At 41.6% G+C, this 20,385-nt stretch overlaps 1 protein-coding gene across 4 annotated transcripts in view; it reads left to right on the forward strand.

The window, feature by feature from the left end:
* bach2b (BACH transcriptional regulator 2b) overlaps positions 1–18,327 on the forward strand; it is a 249,770-nt gene extending 231,443 nt beyond the window's left edge. For all 4 annotated transcript variants that reach the window (XM_078212660.1, XM_078212662.1, XM_078212661.1 and 1 more), the window contains one exon: positions 6,632–18,327. In XM_078212660.1, coding sequence (XP_078068786.1) covers positions 6,632–7,117 — 486 coding nt within the window. In that variant the 3' untranslated portion in view covers positions 7,118–18,327. The remainder of the gene's footprint in view (positions 1–6,631) is intronic.
* Positions 18,328–20,385: the final 2,058 nt, after the last annotated feature.

Consider the following 20,385-nt stretch of genomic DNA (forward strand, 5'->3'; position numbering starts at 1 on the left):
TTTATCAGGGTTAAACTCCATTTGCCATTTTTCAGCCCAGCTTTGCATCCTATCTATGTCTCTTTGCAGCCTACAACAGCCCTCCACCTCATCCACTACTCCACCAATCTTGGTGTCATCAGCAAATTTACTGATCCACCCTTCAGCCCCCTCCTCTAAGTCATTAATAAAAATCACAAAGAGCAGAGGACCAAGCACTGATCCCTGCGGCACACCGCTAGCAACCTGCCTCCAATCCGAAAATTTTCCATCGACCACCACCCTCTGTCTTCGGTCAGACAGCCAGTTGCCTATCCAATCGGCCAACTTTCCCTCTATCCCACACCTCCTCACTTTCATCATAAGCCGACCATGGGGGACCTTATCAAACGCCTTACTAAAATCCATGTATATGACATCAACTGCCCTACCTTCATCAACACACTTAGTTACCTCCTCAAAAAATTCTATCAAATTTGTGAGGCACGACTTGCCCTTCACGAATCCGTGCTGACTATCTCGGATTAATCCGCATCTTTCTAAATGGTCGTAAATCCCATCCCTAAGGACCCTTTCCATCAATTTACCAACCACCGAAGTAAGACTAACCGGTCTATAATTACCAGGGTCATTTCTATTCCCTTTCTTAAACAGAGGAACAACATTCGCCATTCTCCAGTCCTCTGGCACCATCCCCGTGGACAGCGAGGACCCAAAGATCAACGCCAAAGGCTCTGCAATCTCATCCCTTGCCTCCCAAAGAATCCTAGGATACATTTCATCAGGCCCAGGGGACTTATCGACCTTCAGTTTATTCAAAACTGCCAAGACATCCTCCCTCCGAACATCTATTTCCTCCAGCCTATTAGCCTGTAACACCTTCTCTTCCTCAAAAACATGGCCCCTCTCCTTGGTGAACACTGAAGAAAAGTATTCATTCATCACCTCGCCTATCTCTACTGACTCCATACACAAGTTCCCACTACTGTCCTTGACCGGCCCTAACCTCACCCTGGTCATTCTTTTATTCCTCACATAAGAGTAAAAAGCCTTGGGGTTTTCCTTGATCCGACCCGCCAAGGACTTCTCATGTCCCCTCCTTGCTCTCCTAAGCCCCTTTTTCAGCTCATTCCTTGCTAACTTGTAACCCTCAATCGAGCCATCTGAACCTTGTTTCCTCATCCCTACATAAGCTTCCCTCTTCCTTTTCACAAGACATTCCACCTCTTTTGTGAACCATGGTTCCCTCACTCGGCCATTTCCTCCCTGCCTGACAGGAACATACCTATCAAGGACATCCAGTATTTGTTCCTTAAAAAAATTCCACTTTTCATTAGTTCCTTTCTCTGACAGTTTCTGTTCCCAACTTATGCCCCCTAATTCTTGCCTAATCGCATCATAATTACCCCTCCCCTAATTGTAAACCTTGCCCTGCCGTACGGCCCTATCCCTCTCCATTGCAATAACAAAAGACACCGAATTGTGGTCACTATCTCCAAATTGCTCTCCCACAACCAAATCTAACACTTGGCCCGGTTCATTTCCCAGTACCAAATCCAATGTGGCCTCACCTCTAGTCGGCCCATCCACATATTGTGTCAGGAAACCCTCCCGCACACACTGCACAAAAACTGCCCCATCCAAACTATTTGACCTACAAAGGTTCCAATCAATATTTGGAAAGTTAAAGTCCCCCATGACAACTACCCTGTGACCCCCACACATATCCATAATCTGCTTAGCAATTTCTTCCTCCACATCTCTATTACTATTTGGGGGCCTATAGTAAACTCCTAGCAACGTGACCGCTCCTTTCCTATTTCTAACTTCAGCCCATATTACCTCAGTGTGCAGATCCCCCACGAAGTGCCTTTCCGCAGCCGTTAAACTATCCTTGATTAACAATGCCACTCCTCCACCTCTTTTACCAGCTTCCCTACACTTAGTGAAACATCTATACCCCGGAACGTCCAACAACCATTCCTGTCCTTGTTCTACCCACGTCTCCGTAATGGGCCACAACATCGTAGTCCCAAGTACCAATCCACGCCCCAAGTTCATCTACCTTGTTCCGGATGCTCCTTGCATTGAAGTAGACACACTTCAACCCACCTTCCTGTCTACCAGTACCCACCCTTGACCCTGATACCTTCCCCAATACCTCACCACCCTCACTGACTTCTGGACTACAACTCCCTTTCCCACTCCCCTGACAAATTAGTTTAAACCCCCCTGAAGAGCCGTAACAAATTTCCCTCCGAGGATATTGGTGCCCCTCTGGTTCAGGTGCACCCCGTCCTGTTTGTACAGGTCCCACCTTCCCCAGAACGTGTTCCAAATATCCACGTATCTGAAACCCTCCCTCCTACACCATCCCTGCAACCACATATTTAACTGCACTCTCTCCCTGTTCCTCAACTCGCTATCACGTGGTACCGGCAACGTACCAGAGATGACCACATGTTTCGTCTTGGCTCTCAGCTTCCAGCCCAGCTCCAGAAATTCCTGCTTTAAATCCCCGTCCCTTCTCTTACCTATGTCATTGGTACCAATGTGCACCACGACTTGTGACTGTTTCCCCTCCCCCTTCAGAATCTGGAAAACACGGTCTGAGACATCACGGACCTTGGCATCCGGTAGGCAACATACCATCCGTGAGTCTCTTTTGCTGCCACAGAACCTCCTATCTATCCCTCTAACTAACGAGTCCCCAATAACTATCGCCCTCCCGCTCTCCCCCTTTCCCTCCCGAGCCACAGAGACGGACACAGTGCTGGAGATCCTCTCACTGCGGCTCCCCACTGGTATGTCATCCCCCTCAACCGTATCCAAAGCGGAATACTTGTTGCTAAGGGGAACGACCACCGGGGATCCCTGCACGGACTGCTTCCTCCCAGCCCCTCTCACCGTCACCCATCTGTTTTCAATCCTCGGAGTAACTGTATTCCTAAAGCTTGTGTCTATGGCCATCTCTGCGTCCCTGATGATCCTAAGTTCATCCAACTCCAGCTCCAGTTCCCTAACACGGTTTTGGAGGAGCTGCAGATGGGTGCACTTCCCACAGGTGTAATCAGTAGGGACACTGTCGTCGTCCCTCACCTCAAACATAGTGCAAGAGGAACATAGCACTGCCTGCACACCCATCCCCTCTAGATACCTTGCCAGTACCAGGTAGAAAGTGCAAAAATGAATTCAACTCACCCCTGCTCGCCCTTTCTGCCTAAGCCCTGTGAGCCAAAGTCTTATAGCTCACACTCTGCTTCCCACACACTCAAGCCCGGTGAGCCAAAGTCTTATAGCTCACACTCTGCTTCCCACACACTCAAGCCCTGTGAGCCAAAGTCTTATAGCTCACACTCTGCTTCCCACACACTCAAGCCCTGTGAGCCAAAGTCTTATAGCTCACACTCTGCTTCCCACACACTCAAGCCCTGTGAGCCAAAGTCTTATAGCTCACACTCTGCTTCCCACACACTCCACTGCCCGCTCCCGACGCTGCCCGCTGTATACTGCAGCCTACCTTTTATATTTCACGCGCTTAAAAAACCCTTCCCAGACTCCTTTGCTGCCCACTTCTAGTTTTCACTTTAAACTTGAAAAACTGCTGTTAAAGTAAAGGCCAAAAAAATACACACACTAGCTGACTAATTAAATAAATAAACAATTCAATTAATCTCTTACCAGCACTGCTGCTTTCAATCACCCCTCTCAGCTTGCTCCAGTGGATCAATGAGGGGGAACCTCCCAGGTAACTGACTTTTAAAGTTAAAATAAAAACCCTTCCCAGACTCCTTTGCTGCCCACTTCTAGTTTTCACTTTAAACTTGAAAAACTGCTGTTAAAGTAAAGGCCAAAAAAATACACACACTAGCTGACTAATTAAATAAATAAACAATTCAATTAATCCAATTAATCTCTTACCAGCACTGCTGCTTTCAATCACCCCTCTCAGCTTGCTCCAGTGGATCAATGAGGGGGAACCTCCCAGGTAACTGACTTTTAAAGTTAAAATAAAAACCCTTCCCAGACTCCTTTGCTGCCCACTTCTAGTTTTCACTTTAAACTTGAAAAACTGCTGTTAAAGTAAAGGCCAAAAAAATACACACACTAGCTGACTAATTAAATAAATAAACAATTCAATTAATCCAATTAATCTCTTACCAGCACTGCTGCTTTCAATCACCCCTCTCAGCTTGCTCCAGTGGATCAATGAGGGGGAACCTCCCAGGTAACTGACTTTTAAAGTTAAAATAAAAACCCTTCCCAGACTCCTTTGCTGCCCACTTCTAGTTTTCACTTTAAACTTGAAAAACTGCTGTTAAAGTAAAGGCCAAAAAAATACACACACTAGCTGACTAATTAAATAAATAAACAATTCAATTAATCCAATTAATCTCTTACCAGCACTGCTGCTTTCAATCACCCCTCTCAGCTTGCTCCAGTGGATCAATGAGGGGGAACCTCCCAGGTAACTGACTTTTAAAGTTAAAATAAAAACCCTTCCCAGACTCCTTTGCTGCCCACTTCTAGTTTTCACTTTAAACTTGAAAAACTGCTGTTAAAGTAAAGGCCAAAAAAATACACACACTAGCTGACTAATTAAATAAATAAACAATTCAATTAATCCAATTAATCTCTTACCAGCACTGCTGCTTTCAATCACCCCTCTCAGCTTGCTCCAGTGGATCAATGGTTAAAACTGACTCCATAGTTTGTGTTCAGTTTGATCATGTTAGGTCAACCACCTCAATCAGTTGGATGTCAGATTTTAAAAGAATCTAATTTCATATTAATCAGCATACTTATACAGCAAATTTCTGCTTTGAATAAGTTGATGCTGTAATAGCTACATTTTATTATGAATAGTAATCAGTGTAGTACTTAGGCATAACACTAAGGCTGGAATTCTCCCATGCTGTATGCCCCACCACTACTGCCAGTAAGAATGGAGAATTCGGCACTCAACCAAATGTCTATACACTGCAGCAGGGTCAGAGAATCCCAGCTGCGGATGAGGTTGGAGAATCCCAGCCTAAATCTTATAAACAAATACCACATTAAAATGTACTTACTGACCAGCTCTTGAAGCTATCTGTTCTGGTAATGAAGGCCTTCAAGCCAGCATGAGTAATGCTGCAAACACATTATCCCACTGAGCAAGTTTCGCCGAGAAATATAATTAGATGCAGTAGCTTGTGGTGGAACTTATTACAGAGAAGCATTGAAGCCAGAAATGGACTATTTCCTGACCTATATCCGTCACAGTTGTGAACAACCTGGAATGTGAAGGCAGCAAAAATAAGGATTGTAAAGATGTTGCAAGAATATCATTAAAATATGCAAACATCACTCCTCAGTTTGGCGACAGCAGTGCAACACATATTCCGGCCACCTGAATGCTTCAGGCACTTTGTGGAGTTTGCAAGCTATTTTTTTCTTCCTGGCATCCTGTTGCATTTGCTCTTCTATTCGATATATCCTTTTATCATAACGTTGTTCAGTTCTACTCTCATGGTTGCAGCTAAGCAATATTGAGGAACATTTTTAGAATGTCCAACTGCCCACGTTCCTTGAACTCTGAAACCAATCTGTTGCTTATAATAGGACATGTACCAGTTTACCGCACTCTGTAACAGTCAGTCAAGCAGTATTCTTCATGTGTGAACCTAGATAATAAGCACTAGTAGGTGCTTTGACCATGCAGCTGAGCAATTGACTGGTTTTTCTCACGCCTTTAGCTCAGAGTCACCAACTGGGAAGGCAGTGATCCTGCTGCTGTCCTGCTGAGGTAAATTAACTCACCACAAACCATGAAGCAAACCTCAGGCCTTCTTGATCTGTGTAGCTCACTGCCATGTCAGATGATGCATTCAGCCAAAGACGTCTCAAAGGATTTTCTGGCTTTGGAGCATAAAGGGAGCTGTGATGGCACAGTTCCCAAAATTATTCCCTGAATCTCTTTCTTTCCCCTATGCTGTAAGAACATGAATTCTTCAGGGTGGCATGGTGGCACAGTGGTTAGCACTGCTGCCTCAGTGCCAGATACCTGGGTTCAATTCTGGCCTCAAGTCACTGTCTGTGTGGAGTTTGCACATTCTCCCTGTGTCTGCGTGGGTTTCCTCCGAGTGCTCCGGTTTCCTTCCACAGTCCAAAGATGTGCGGGATAGGTTGATTGGCCATGCTAAATTGTCAGGGGAACTAACAGGGTAAATACATGGGGCTAGGGCCTTGGTGGGATTGTTGTCGGTGCAGGCAGGATGCGCCGGATGGCTTCCTTCTGCACTGTAGAGATTCTATGATATGATTCTATGATCCTTAAAGCAAAACTGTGGAGATATCAAAAGATGATACATGCTGAGGAGGGAAAGAAGCTTGCCTGAAAAAGATTAACCATCCCTCACTGACCCCACCTGCATGAATTATAATAAGCAATACCAACTTTTATTTATCAATCTCTCTATGTTATTATTTTGAAAGATACCGAATTAATGTGTTAAGCTTAGATCTTAGTTTAAAATTCTTGTTTTCAGGTTACATTTTGTGGTACGTTACTAGACATTATGCAGCAATAATATGTACCCCATTAAAAAGCACAAATGCTGTTAACCGAGTCTACATTTAATAACTTGTCATTTTTCTGTGTTTCTCCCAGCTGTGTGAAAAAGAGAAGTTACTGACAGAAAGGAACCAGCTGAATGCTTGTATGGGAGAACTGTGGGATAATTTCTCATGCCTTTGCCAAGAAGTGTGTGGGGATGTCCAGTTAAACCCAGAGCAGATACAGTCATTGCACAAGTTTTGTCCAGTCTTTAGGCCGATGGGTGAAGCTGCGGCCACAGGCAGTGCCGCCTTGCCCCTTGCTGGATTAGAACAGAGGTTCTTGAAGACGCAGTCCGTCGGAGATGGTATGCAATGCTGCTCAGAGCAAGGAGGGTCTCAGCATCAAGACCAGTGGTCACCTCATCACAACGCAGAAGTGTGCACGTCAGGAAATCTGCAAGGGCTATTCGACCAAGGAACATGCTCGGAAAGGGGGCCCTCACTTGAACAATGCAGTCAAACTGTGACGGTAGATTTCTGCCAGGAAATGACTGAAAAATGTACAACTGATGAACAGCCTAGGAAAGATTGCACCTAGTGACTGTTTAATTCTTCCACCTTTTTTTTGTTTCCCTTAAAGTAAGCAGGAGGTTCACTTAATCAGGATGCAGGCAAAATTCATCTGTTGATGTTTTTTTTTCTCTGATGCACACTACAACAGTCTTAAACTGCAGCAATACTCTGTTTAGGTATTACTCCTCAGAACAGCTGAGGTTTATCCTCAATGGTGCTATACCTTGCTTGTGCAGGGAACTTGACAGTGATGACGCTGTTATTTTGTTATGATTATTAATTATTGTTAGTAGGATTTTGGCCTTCATTCTCAAAAGGAAATGGGTTAGACAGCAACTCACTTTACCTTGAAGGACCCAATAAATAGCTCAGTAGTCTTTCAGCAAGCTCGGTGGCCCACGTCACACAACAACTCAGGAAATCTTCTGAATATTCGACATAACTCAGTACACATTAGAGATGGTTTTTCATCTACATACTGTAGCCGACTCCTGCATCCTCTGTTTTAATCATTAGAATACTGGAACTCTCCACCTGGATTGTACAAAGTATCTGGTTACGACATTCCCATTTTACCTTCTGCAGAATCTGACCGAAACTTTTAAGAACTTAGACAGTTAAGTTTTCACACTTGAGCAATATCACCTTCTTTGTACTTCTTTGTAAGGAAAAAAATAATAATTTGATGTGTATTTGATGTAAATTAAAATGAAAAGACATCTCTGGCACTGCCTTGAAAGGTGCCTTTTGAGCAGGGAAGATTTGTTATAATTGCTGATGTAGAACAATGATGGTCAAAACTGTCACTTGCAACTCTGTCATTGGGTCTTTTGCTTTACTACCTGGTGCACTGCACACTTGTGTTTAAAAACAAAATAGAGGAGGTATTCAGAAAGATATTGTTAGGCTATGCACCTTCCATGCCTAACCAAACACTGACAGCTAATACCTAACACACTTAGAAGTAGCATAGAATGACCGGTATCAACTTCTGTAAATTGGGCTCTGAATATTCACCAATATTTCCATTTTTAACTGTTAATGATTAACTGGGTTTAAAATTGTATCTAAAAGAACTTTTGTTTGGAGAGTGGATTAAACACTGAAGTGGATGGATATAAATGCATGAGCCAATGAATCTAAAATACTCCAGACACAAACTTTTTAAGAATGGTAAACATTTAATTGTTTTGCATACTTTTCAAATTCATACGTTTCTAACATCCTTGCCATTGTCACTTTCTTACTAAGTGTGCATAAGTACCTAAGTAACCCAAATTGCCTTTAGACTTCTCCCTCCTTCCCTCTATAAGGCTAGCCATTAATTTGAGGTAATCACAATGTAGGCAACCTCGAGTACAGATCTGTTAACTCTCATCTGATGGTGCAGTGAACCCACTGCACAAGCCATCTGTCGATTGAGCTGTCCCTCTCGTGTTACATTTGCAGTTCCTGCTGTACTAAAAGATAATTCAAGTGAGCCAGGTGACATTTTTGTCTTTGCTATTTGAAATACTCAAATCCAGTGAAAAGAGGTGACTCAGTAATCAGCCGTCATTCAGCTAATTCACTTTTGAGTGCAAGGAAGTAACTGAAATTAAATTGTTCCTCCTTGCCTTAGCAATAGCAAATTACATCCAAAGTACTTCATTGGATGTGAAGCACACTGGGACATTCTGCAGTCATGGAAAGCAGTATACAGATGCAAGGTAGTGGTAAAAGAAGTTATAGGAGAAAGGTGCCATCACTGCAAAGTGGTAAAGCATTCCATTTCACAGACCTCTGAAACACAGTGCAAAACAGACAAGTTATTCTTCCCAACTGGGCTCAATTGTAAGAGCACCAAGTTGGGCTGAATTGATAATGTACATTGGTGTGCAGTGCAGACAACATTCTCTTGTGACTGAGAGCAACAATCTGCTCAAGTAAGAAGTCTCAAGTAGCTGAGGTGCAGAACACCAGGTAGTTAAAGCTGGGTGAAGAAAGTGTTAGAAACCAATTGGACGGATTTTTAAAAAAGAAGTCCCATTTTCCTAAGGGTCAAATTAGGAAATAAATTCATGGAACTTGATTTGCATTGCATGTTCAGAGCTATTGAGGTACTAACATAAGTTGTACCAAGTAACTGCCGTTACTGTTTATTCCATAAACTGTTGCAGCTGTTAAAATATAACTCCAAACATCCTTAGAAAATTCAGAGCACTGTATTTAAAATTTTTATTCGCATATTCATAAAATAACCTAGTTTTCTTGAACGTAAGCAAAATATCCCTTTGTCCTGACAGATGTTTGCAAGTATCAGTTTTCACCTTATTTGAGGTTTTCACCTCAAGTTTTATTTGAACACACAACTTTTGTTTCTGATGCAGCTAGGTGTGTTTAGCAGTCATTATTGCTAGACAATACTTCCAGTTTCCAAAAAAAAAGGAAATGTGAACTATAAAAAATCTATGGTCAAGCTCGTGCATTTCAAACCACTGCTCAAACAGCATTTTTATGCTTCAGGAAAGTTAAGCTTAGTATCCATAATTTAGCAGTAAACAGTTTGCATATTTGCTTAATTGATTATATAACATGTACTTTTTTGTTGCTATTCTGAATCCTGTTATGAACAAAACTGTTATCAGGTGATTAATGGGAAACATCATTTATCTCCCGAGTGTTCTTGTATTACACAGTACCCAGACAACCTCATTTCATTTAGTTATATATTGTTGACAAGTTAGTTATAGAAGTCAGATTAGGTATTTCTGTTCATAATCTAAAGGTGCCTTCTTTTATTTCAAGTTGATTCTGGAACAGACCAAATTTTCCCATCATAGCTTGCCCTCAAAATAGTTTAATACTGTTTTTTCAGCTATGTAAATATTGTAAGATTTTGGAGGCATAATATCTGCTGTGTACAGTCCAACATAATTCTCAATATTGCTGAAGCTTTTCGTCTTGCACTCATCAGGACAAACACAAGAATGCCAAATTTCAAATAATTACAACAATTTATACCACAGGAGAAAAGAGTACTGACAGGTTGGCAAGTTGATTCTGATTGACCGAGGTGTTGCCATGGAGAAAGCAGACGGGAACTATGGGCTCCCCAAGCTTTCTAACAAATTCTTGTTAATGAACTGCCCTTGTGAAGATGTTCAATTTGTTTGTGTTTGGGCAGCATCCCCAACACAGCAGTCGGTACATCAAAATTTTGCTGAAGAGAACAATGCAATTTCTATCTTAGAAAACAGTAAAACTAGTTTCTACAGGACTCATGGCCAAGTACTGATTTTTAGGTAGTCATCTATTCAAAAAAATTGGAATTTAAGTTGTTGCTTTTTTTTTGAGCATCTATATTTCTACTGTCTAAAAAGCTAACAGACTGTGTTTTCTTTGAACTGCAACGGACAATATACTTCTACAAGATTTTTGCATTTCATAAACTGACCAAAGTATTATATCCAGTGTTTTGAGAATTTGTCCCACTAAAAGTGCTGATCCCAATTCTTCATCCTTTTCAGCATTTTTAATTTATTATTTGCGATTTTAGATTCCACCATCTTCCTAAATAAGCAGACTCACCACAAAAATGTTTTGACAAACTTGCATACCCAATTTCAGTCCCAGTTACTTTATCTTAGGTGGGACACTGACCAGAAAACTACAGATAACTTCGGTGCTCCTAGTTTAAAGAAAGGAAATCGACCAGAAATACCAGTTCTGATAGGTATCCAGCAATTCTAGTGTATCTGTATGGATCAGGTCAGGATATGATCAGGCTTAGATGTGTGTTCAAAAAGCATATCAACACTCTCAGTGCTGAGGCTCAGATATGAATGATGGCCATTTGTGAAGCCACATCCTACTATAGAGGCAATACCCACCAGTGAGGAAGGGAATAAAAATGAATGGCAATGTTTTGCTAAAGCAGTGAGTAACAGTGATACTAATTAATTTATATGTACACATACACACGTGTGTGTATATGTAGAATAAATATACAGAATATTTGAATGCTACCTGTATGCAAGCATGGCATGTCAATTCAAGTAATAGTCCCATTTAAAAAAAAATCTGGGCTGATGGACATCAAAGTAGTTGCTTTGGAATGGCTACTCTGTCTAATAATGTGATTGAGTGGAATTAGCTCTAAATTAGCACTGAGTATATTGCACTTTGGGTTGATTATTTTTAAAGTTTTATTTCAGTCTTCTGTGGTACCAAAATCATGTCAATATCCGTAATAGCTGTTCCCCTGCCTCTGCTAAACCACTGTCTACACTTTAGACTTTGGATCACATCATTTAAAATTGGCTCTCAACCAATCACAAGTTGCATTTTAAAGTCCAGCTTGTCAGGATGATTTATTGAATTTTAACCCAATCACATCAGTGGAATGATTGGTGAAACGTGGATATTTGGGTATTTCCAGGAAGTACAAACAGTGGAGCTCAATAGCAGCTAAGATTGGCAAAGTCAGCAGAACGGGTGTTTAATGCATAAAAATTATGTTGAATCATTCTTGTGTTTGTGTCCCTGTTACTATTAGTTCAGCTTCCTTGCAGTCAACCTCAGTAATCTCTTTGAGCATACACCCTGACAATGTCATCAAAGTTAATTGGTTGTGTTCAAAAATCAATGGATAACGATAAAAGTATTGAAATTCCTTTGCAACTAGAGGTAAAGTCACCATAGTCTCAGATGACCATAGGCTGCTGTCCCCTTTGAGGGGGAGAGCTGACTGGTGGTGATTTAACCTGAGAATCACCACAACTCAGGCAAGAGGCAAGGTTGAGAATAACCTCAGCCAGCACAGGAATTGAACTTGCATTATTGGCATCACTCTGCCTCACTAACCAGCTGTCTAGCCAACCACAAACTGACTTATAAAAAAGTTATGATTTGTGAAAGTTGTTCTTTGACTGGCCGATGTTCCAAGAGCTTATTCAATGTGCCAATATAAATGAAAATTAAGTATAATGTGACATTTTCTGTTTGTTTAAAAGTGGCTATAGATGCCTCATTAAAAAAGTTAAATGGCTAGTGTGTTAGGAAAGGCCTCTGTGGGATTTAATTTATGATCACAAGAGACTAATTGTTGTGTAAAGGCCTCCTGAGCCTTCTACAGGGCAACATCTCAGACTATAGGTCTCAACAATACCTGTTCTCATTGTTGCCTTGTGCTTTTTTACTATGTTTAAAGGTGCTATATAAATACAACTTGTTCTAATTGTGTCAAGTGGACAAAAGAAGAACAGTCTGATCACAAGTGTATACCATGTGGTCTCTAGAACAGCATGATTCACATTCCAATTCCCCAATAGTCAACATGCAGCGCTAACTAGATACAGGTTAATGTAACCAAACATAGAAACAACATTTTTATCAGGCAGAATTTAATGGGGCCTTGCCAGTGGATTTGGAGGTAGAGAGCCTGCAATTTTCCCTGGGTGCCCTGCCCACCACTTAATCGCCCGCCTCTAACCAGTATGAAGTTTCACAGGCGTTGGGTGAGGCTAAAGGTGGCCCCTTGCCCTTACCAAAAGAGTGACCAATTAATGGCCAGTTAAGGACTGCTTCTCCCCTGGCTGCAATCTTGAGACCAGTAGGAGGTGAGAGACTGGGGAAAGTACATCTGGTTACCCTCCTAGGGCCCCAGGGAGGGGAAAGTGCCCCCTCTCATTTGCTCTCTTTCCCAATCAGGTCTTTCTATCACCTCCCCCCCCCCCCCTCCCCCCCTCCCCCCCCTCCTTTCCAGCCCAGCCATTCTGCAAATCATTAGTGACCATGGCCCCCCCAACCATGTGGGACCTTTCACTCCAGTCTCTGCTTCCCCCTCCCTCTTGCAGTTTCCTGAGCTACTGGCACTTTGAACCTCAGGACTGCCCGGTCTCAGCAGTTGCCATGACTCCAGGTGACACTGCTGGGACTACAGAGCTGTAGGCCAATCAGATGGCCAGCTCTCTGCAGTGGGCCTTCTTTTCAAATGAAGAGGGGGAAAATCTAATCTTCCACCAATTAACACTCCATCCGATATAACTCCAACATCTGAAGAATCCTACCGATCATGTGGTAGAAAAGAAGCAATGTGTAGTCGGGAACTCACTGCTTGTAAGGGTAATAGAAATAGAAACATTCATGCCTTTAAAAAACACTTCTGAGATGCTGTAACCTACAAGGCTATGGACCAAGAGCTGGAAGGTGGAATTAGACTGGATAGGTCCTCTTCATGCAGCATGGACATATTGGGACGAATAGCTTCATTCTGTTCTATAAGTCTTTCTGTGCTTCTAAATTCAAATTCTTGTTCTTTTTTAGTCTATAGTCCTATAAAATGGCCTCATCCATTCCGACTTGTTTCGTGGTCACAGCTGAAATTTGAATTGGTTTTTCAGATGCTGAACAACTTTCATTGTCCTTTGAGCGTTTTCGATTTCTATTTTCAACATGTGTTTTTTAATTATTTCATCACTTACTGTGTGCTTTCTAGGAACTGACATGTTTTACACTCCAAAAGTGAATTTTTAATTCCTGAGAAGCCAGCAGGAAACACAGGATACATAGAAACATTCATAGAAAACAGAAGCAAGAGTAGGCCATTCGCCCCATGAATGCTCCGCCATTCATTTTGATCATGGCTGATCATCAAATTCAATACCCTGATTCCGCTGTCCCCCCACATCCCTTGATCACTTGAGCCCCAAAAGTTATACCTAATTTCTTCTTGAAATCACACAATGCTTTGGTCTCAATTACTTTTTGTGTTAGTGAATTCCACAGACTCACCATTCTCCAGAGAAGACATTTCTCTTCACCTCAGTCCTAAAAGGTTTACCTTTTATCCTCAAACTATGATTCCTAGTTCTGGACTCACCCCACCATCAGGAACATTCTTTCTGAATCTACTCTGTCTAATCTTGTTAGAATTTTATAAGTTTCTATGAGATCCTCTTTCACTCTTCTAAACTGCAATGAATATAATCCTAACCAGCTTAGTCTCTCTTCATATGATTGTCCTGCCATCCCAGAAATCAGCCCGGTAAACCTTCCTCAAATAAGGACACCAAGACCCCACACACTACTACGGGTGTGGCCTTACCTGCTGTACCTGCACACTTTTAGCAATCACCTCTCTCAATTTACACTCTTTTAAATAATAATCCGCCTTCCTATTTTTGCTACCAAAATGGATAACCTTAAATTTATCTATATTATACTCCATCTACCATGGCTATATCCACTCATTCAACCTGTCCAAATCAAGCACCTCTGCATCCTCTTCACAGCTCACCCTCTTACACAACTTTGTGTCAAATGCAAATTTGAAGATAATACATTTAGTTCCCTCGTCCAAATCACAAATATATAATGTGAACAGTTGAGGTCCTAGCACAGATCCCTGCAGTACCCCAGTGGTCTCTGCCTGCCAATCGAAAAAAGACCCATTTATTACAACTCTTTGCTTCCTGGCTGCTAACCAGCTTTCAATCCATCCCAAGATGCCACCCACAATCCCATGCGCTTTAACTTTACATAGCAGATTACTATGTAAGACCTTGTCAAAAGCCTTCAGAAAGTCTAAATCAACTACATCCACCAGTTCTCCCTGGTCAACTCTACTAGTTACATCCTCAAAGAATTCCAGCAGATTTCCAAATGCTGTGCTATGAAATCCTTGATAATGGACTCTAACAACTTTGGATTCACTGGTCGAGAGTTCCCTGTTTTCTCTCTACCTCTCTTTTTGAGTAGTGGGCTTAGATTAGCTACCCTCTAATCTGTAGAAACCTTTCCAGAGTCCAAAGAATTTTGGAAAATGATCACCAGTGGATCTATTATTTCTAGGGCCACTTCCTTAAGTACTCTGGGATGAAGATTATCAGGCCGTGGAGATTTATCCACCTTCAATCCTATTAATTTCCCCAAAACTATTTCTCTATTAATACTGATTTCCTTCAGCTCCTCACTAAAACTTGTGTTCCTCAGAACGTCCAGCATATTATTCATGCCTTCCTTTGTGAAGACAGAAGCAAAGTACGAATTTAGTTCCTCAGCCATTTTTTGGTTCCCTGTTATGAATACCCCCATTTCTGACTAAGGGGCCTACATTTGTTTTTGTTGATCTTTTTCTCTTTACATACGGAAATAAACTTTTAAAGTCAGTTTTTATATTCCCCGCTAGCTTACTTTCCCTTCTTAATTTTTCCCTTCATAATCCATTGATCCACCTGTTCTGAATTTTACACTGCTCCCAATCCTCAGGTCTATTGCTTTTTCTTACCAATTTTTATGCTTCTTTGAATCAAATACTATCTCTGATTTCACTTGTGAGCCAAGGTTTGGCCACAGTTCCCTTTCCACTCTTGTGCCAAATCGGAATACACAACTTTTGTTTTTCACCTATTCATTCCTTGAATTTCTGCTATTGCCTGTCCACTGTCCTTCCTTTCAGTAATGTTTCCCAGTCCATTATAGCCAACTCATGCCTCATACCAGCATATTTACCTTCATTGAGATTTAGTATCCTGGAAGCAGAATCAACTACCTCACTATCCATCTTGATAAAGAATTCTATCATAGTCACTTATCACCAAGGGTTCTCTCACAACTAGATTGCCAACTAATCCTTTCTCATTGCACAATACCCAGTCCAAGATGGCTTTGTTCCCTTTTTGGTTCCTCAACTTATTGGTCCATGAAACCAGTTGGTCCATAACACTCCAGAAATTCCTCCTCTATTGTACAATGACTAATCTGACTCACCCAATCTATGTGTAGATTAAAATCACCCATAATCACAGATGTTCCTTTAACACGTGCATCTCTGATTTCCTGTCTAATACTATTCCCAACAATACCACTACAGTTTGGTGGTCTATATACTACGCCCACAAATATTTTTTGCCCCTTGGTATTTCTCAACCCGACCTATACAGATTCCACATCGTCTGTACTAATATCTTTCCTCAATATTGTATCAATATCTTCTTTAATCAACAATGCAACTCCACCTATTTTTTTTTCCTTTCTGTTTGTCCTTCCTAAACACTGAATAGCCATCAATGTTTAGTTCCCATCCTAGGTCATCTTGGAGCCATGTCTCCATCATCTCAACTATATCATGCCGTTTACATCTATCTGTGTTTCTAATTCATCCACTTTAATTTTGAATGCTCCAAGTATTCATGTACAAAACCTTAAGGCTAGGCCTTTTAATGTTCCTTGTCCCATTCCTACTATTTTTGTTTAACTGTCTCCTTATCTGATTCTGGTCCTTGATTTCGCTACCTATCCCTTTTCTTATTCTCCTTGCTGCCTTTTTCTCTTGTTCTTGATTTCCCCTGCTCTGAATCCTTACATAGGTTCCCATCCCGCTGCCAAATTTGTTTGTTGGGATGCTAACCTGGGAGCTGCAGGAGCCACTTCACTGGCTTGGCTTCACCTGCGTCCCGGCAGTAGTGCAGCTTAGCACTCAAAGCAGGCATTGCCGGTTTATGGCCCTAGCAGTTCAGATGACTCAGAGGCCAGCAGCTGAGTATGTCACAGGAGGGGGAAGGTGGGGGCAATTTCAGGTGGATTTAAATAAGTTTTGGGGGTAGGGGGACCTCGAATGGAAGCAGCCCAAACTTTCCTACTGGCCCACCAAAGAAAACTTTTGACAATTTCCTTACTGGGCCTATATTTCTTCCCCATAAGGCTTCATCAGCTGCCCTGGTAGCAGATGCCCTGCTCAGTAGCTTATTAAAATTCTGTGAGGGTTCTCTCGAGTACTTTGAATACATTTTATGAGGCTGCATCAAGTGAGCAGATCAACTACCCAAACATTAACAGCAACATTAAAATAGCTGGATGGCTTATGATTCCTCCCAGTTCCTGCCAGATCAAGGGAGTTTACAAAGTACCCACTGGGTAAATGGAAGTCAGTGCAAGGTTGTAATCAGACGTTCAAATACCACTACACACATAAGTATAATTTACCAACGCGGTATTTAAATCCAGACAATAACAGAAGGAATACTTGAGAGAAAAAAACCATTAGGAAATCTTGTTCCTTCAACTTGACAAGTATTATAGTCAATGTCATTTTCTAAATAAAGCGCTGCTTGTTGATTTTTGCTTGATAATGGTGCTGCACCAGAAAATCACATTTCTTAGGAGAATAAATGCCTGCCGGGTTCATGCTGTTTGTGAGGTTGGCATATTTGCTTTTGCCTCAAAGCAACAGTTACATTAGCTAATTTCTCCATCACAAAACTAAAATACTGTCACTACCAAGTGACATTGCTGCAATTTTTCATCCATTATCAATGTCCTATTAATCTCACCAAAATTTTGTAATTCTTGTTTATACTATGGCAATTCAGTGTAAATTTGTTACATTTAAAGTAACTTTTTTTGATAGTGGGGATAATTTCATCCCTCTCTTTAATGTGGTATGATAAAATGCATTGCTAATTTAAATACCTGTATTATTTAATGTATAAAAATACGCAACTGCTGAATTTATATCTAGTTTTGAATAACAGGTGAAGTGACTTAAAAAGCAAATGGTCAACAGAATGTGTTACTTAGAAGGCCCCACTGTGTCGCAGACAGTTTGTTCCAGAATCATATTGGAATCAAATGCACCTTCACTCTTGCCTTATGTAACATGGAATACTCTGGAGGCCATATTCATGATGGGATGGAAATAGTACATATGGGGCAGGGGTAAGACAACCCCTGTCTCACCAGCGAGAGATATTCTCTCGAGTGACACGTATCTACCTGTATATTGCTCCGTACCTCTCATACTTGGTCAACGACTGTTATCATCAGGTGTTTTTTCTACATACTTTTTACACAAATTCTGTGTGGGATAAATGTAGTAAGTAGATTCATGGCATAATTTCAACGTTTTGGGTCTGAAGCTTGTAGTTGAGTTATTTTTTATCCCAGGTGACTGTTCTTTATGGTGTTTTTACTGTCATTATCAGATAGGTGTAAACGCTTCCTTTTTGTTAAAGAAAAAAAAGTTTAAAAAAATCACTGTAAATACAGTATTGTGAAAAAAATTTCAGTTGAACTGCTAGTGTTAAAAAATTTTGTCTTGACATTATTTCTGTTCAAATAAATGACATATCATTGCATAGCATAAAAGAGTTCTGTATGTTAAGTGTATTGTATTGTAATTGCCTTTGGCCAGCTCATGGACACAATCCAACCATGACTAAATCAACATACACTCAATTAAAAAGATACACACTTTTGTTTTAAATGATCCAGTTATTTTTAAAACATGTGCCCCAGTGTTATGCTGGCATAACTGTTTGGAGAAATAGCAAGCACAATCCTTACTCCAGCCACATTCATTAGCTTCTTGTGCACCTAATCCAGCTAACTTTACAATTGCAGTATTCATACAAACACAATGGCCGGAATTTTACCGGCACACCTGCCCTGATTCCGCGGGCCGGCGAAGCTCTGAGAACGGCACTTTCTGTTGGCCTCAGGCAGGATCGCATGAACCTCAGGCGGATGTGCCAGTAGAATTCCGCCCAGTGCTTCAATGAAGCAGCTCATCAAGCTTAACAGCTCAATTTTCAGATCTTTCTGCAGTTAGTTTGGGAGAGATGGTTGTGTAATGGTAATATTTCCAGACGAGTAATCCAGGGATAAATAAAAACCAAATACTGTGGATGCTGGAAATCTGAAATAAAAACAGAAAATGCTGGATAAACTCAACAGGTCTGGTAGCAAGGAGTAGATTTCCACTCCATCTGACGAAGGAGCAGTGCTCCGAAAGCTAATGGCATTTGCTACCAAATAAACCTGTTGGACTTTAACCTGGTGTTGTTAAAACTCTTACAGCGTCTGTGAGCACAGTAAGAAGTCTCACAACACCAGGTTAAAGTCCAACAGGTTTATTTGGTAGCACAAGCTTTCGGAGCTCCAAAAGCTCGTGCTACCAAATAAACCTGTTGGACTTTAACCTGGTGTTGCGAGACTTCTTACTGTGCTTACCCCAGTCCAACGCCGGCATCTCCACATCATGGCTAGCTGTGAGGACAACGGAGTTAATGTTTGGAATTCAAATGACCCTTCTACAGAGCTCAACTAGTAATCCAGTGGCCCAGACTAATGCTCTGGGACCACCAATTCAAATCCTATCATGGCAGCTGTTCGAATTAGAAGATTTGGTTAATCTGGAATATAAAGCTAGTGTCAGTAATGGTGACCATAAAATTATCGATTGTCGTGAATCCCATCTAGTTCACTCATGTCCTTTAGTCCTTAACAGGTCTGGCCTATATGCGACTCCAGATCCAGCAATGTGGTTGACTCTTAATTGCCCTTGGCTTGCTGGGCCATTTCAATCGGTTCAAGGTCAATTGGGGTGGACAACAAATGTTGACCCTGCCAGTGATGCCCACAACCCATGAAAGAATGAAGAAAACAAATTCCAAATAACTGACTGTTAGATAGTGAAAAATCAGAATCTTCACTTGTCAATACAGATGTCTGCTTTTAAACATAGAAAATTAATCTGGTATCATGGATACCAATACACCTTTCACACAATCAATAACGTGACACCTTAGTTCTGGGTGAAACCCTCCATCCTGGAATAGAGATTGGGTGGTAGAACCAGATCTGTTGCATGGCACAAGGGTAAGTGGCACGAGTTTTCATTGCAATCTGTCATTCATAAGGGCAGCAAGCATTGTAGATGTGGTGAGTGCAGAGGGATGCCAGACAGGAGTTAGGCTTGCAGAGCTCAGCAATCAATACGAAAAGTGGGCTGAATGTCAGAGCTACTTTGTGCTCTATAAGTATACCAGCTGTAGGACAATGTGATTTGTGTGGGACACTCGCTAGGTTGGGCACAGGAGAACACGTCTTATAGACATGCATGCTCATTTACACGTTGTGGACCCTGTATCCAATCCTTCTGTTTATCTGCAAGACAAAAGGAATGACAATCGGCATGAGCGAGAGAAGGCTGTAGGCGGGGTCCCTGACCTCAGACTCTTCACTCCAGCTGAGGACGAGGCTGCAGTACTGAGGTGGGGGAGGACCATGGCCAAGAGTGTGCCAATGAAGTGTCCAGCATGTCCGCAGAGTCAATTGGGGATGCCTCTAGTCTTGTGCTGACTAATGCACATACAGGATTATCGTGGTAACTTATGTGGCCAAAGCGACTGTGCTTAACTTGAGCTCATTCTTTATATTCTCCACTACAGGTTCTTTGGAATCAAGACTAAGAAAAAGAGGCAGAAAACCAACCCTCTGTCCATCTCAATCTCTGAGGATGCACTGTCATGG

The sequence above is a fragment of the Mustelus asterias genome, chromosome 5 (genome assembly GCF_964213995.1).
Source record: "Mustelus asterias chromosome 5, sMusAst1.hap1.1, whole genome shotgun sequence".
In the NCBI taxonomy this organism is placed as follows: Eukaryota; Metazoa; Chordata; class Chondrichthyes; order Carcharhiniformes; family Triakidae; genus Mustelus; species Mustelus asterias.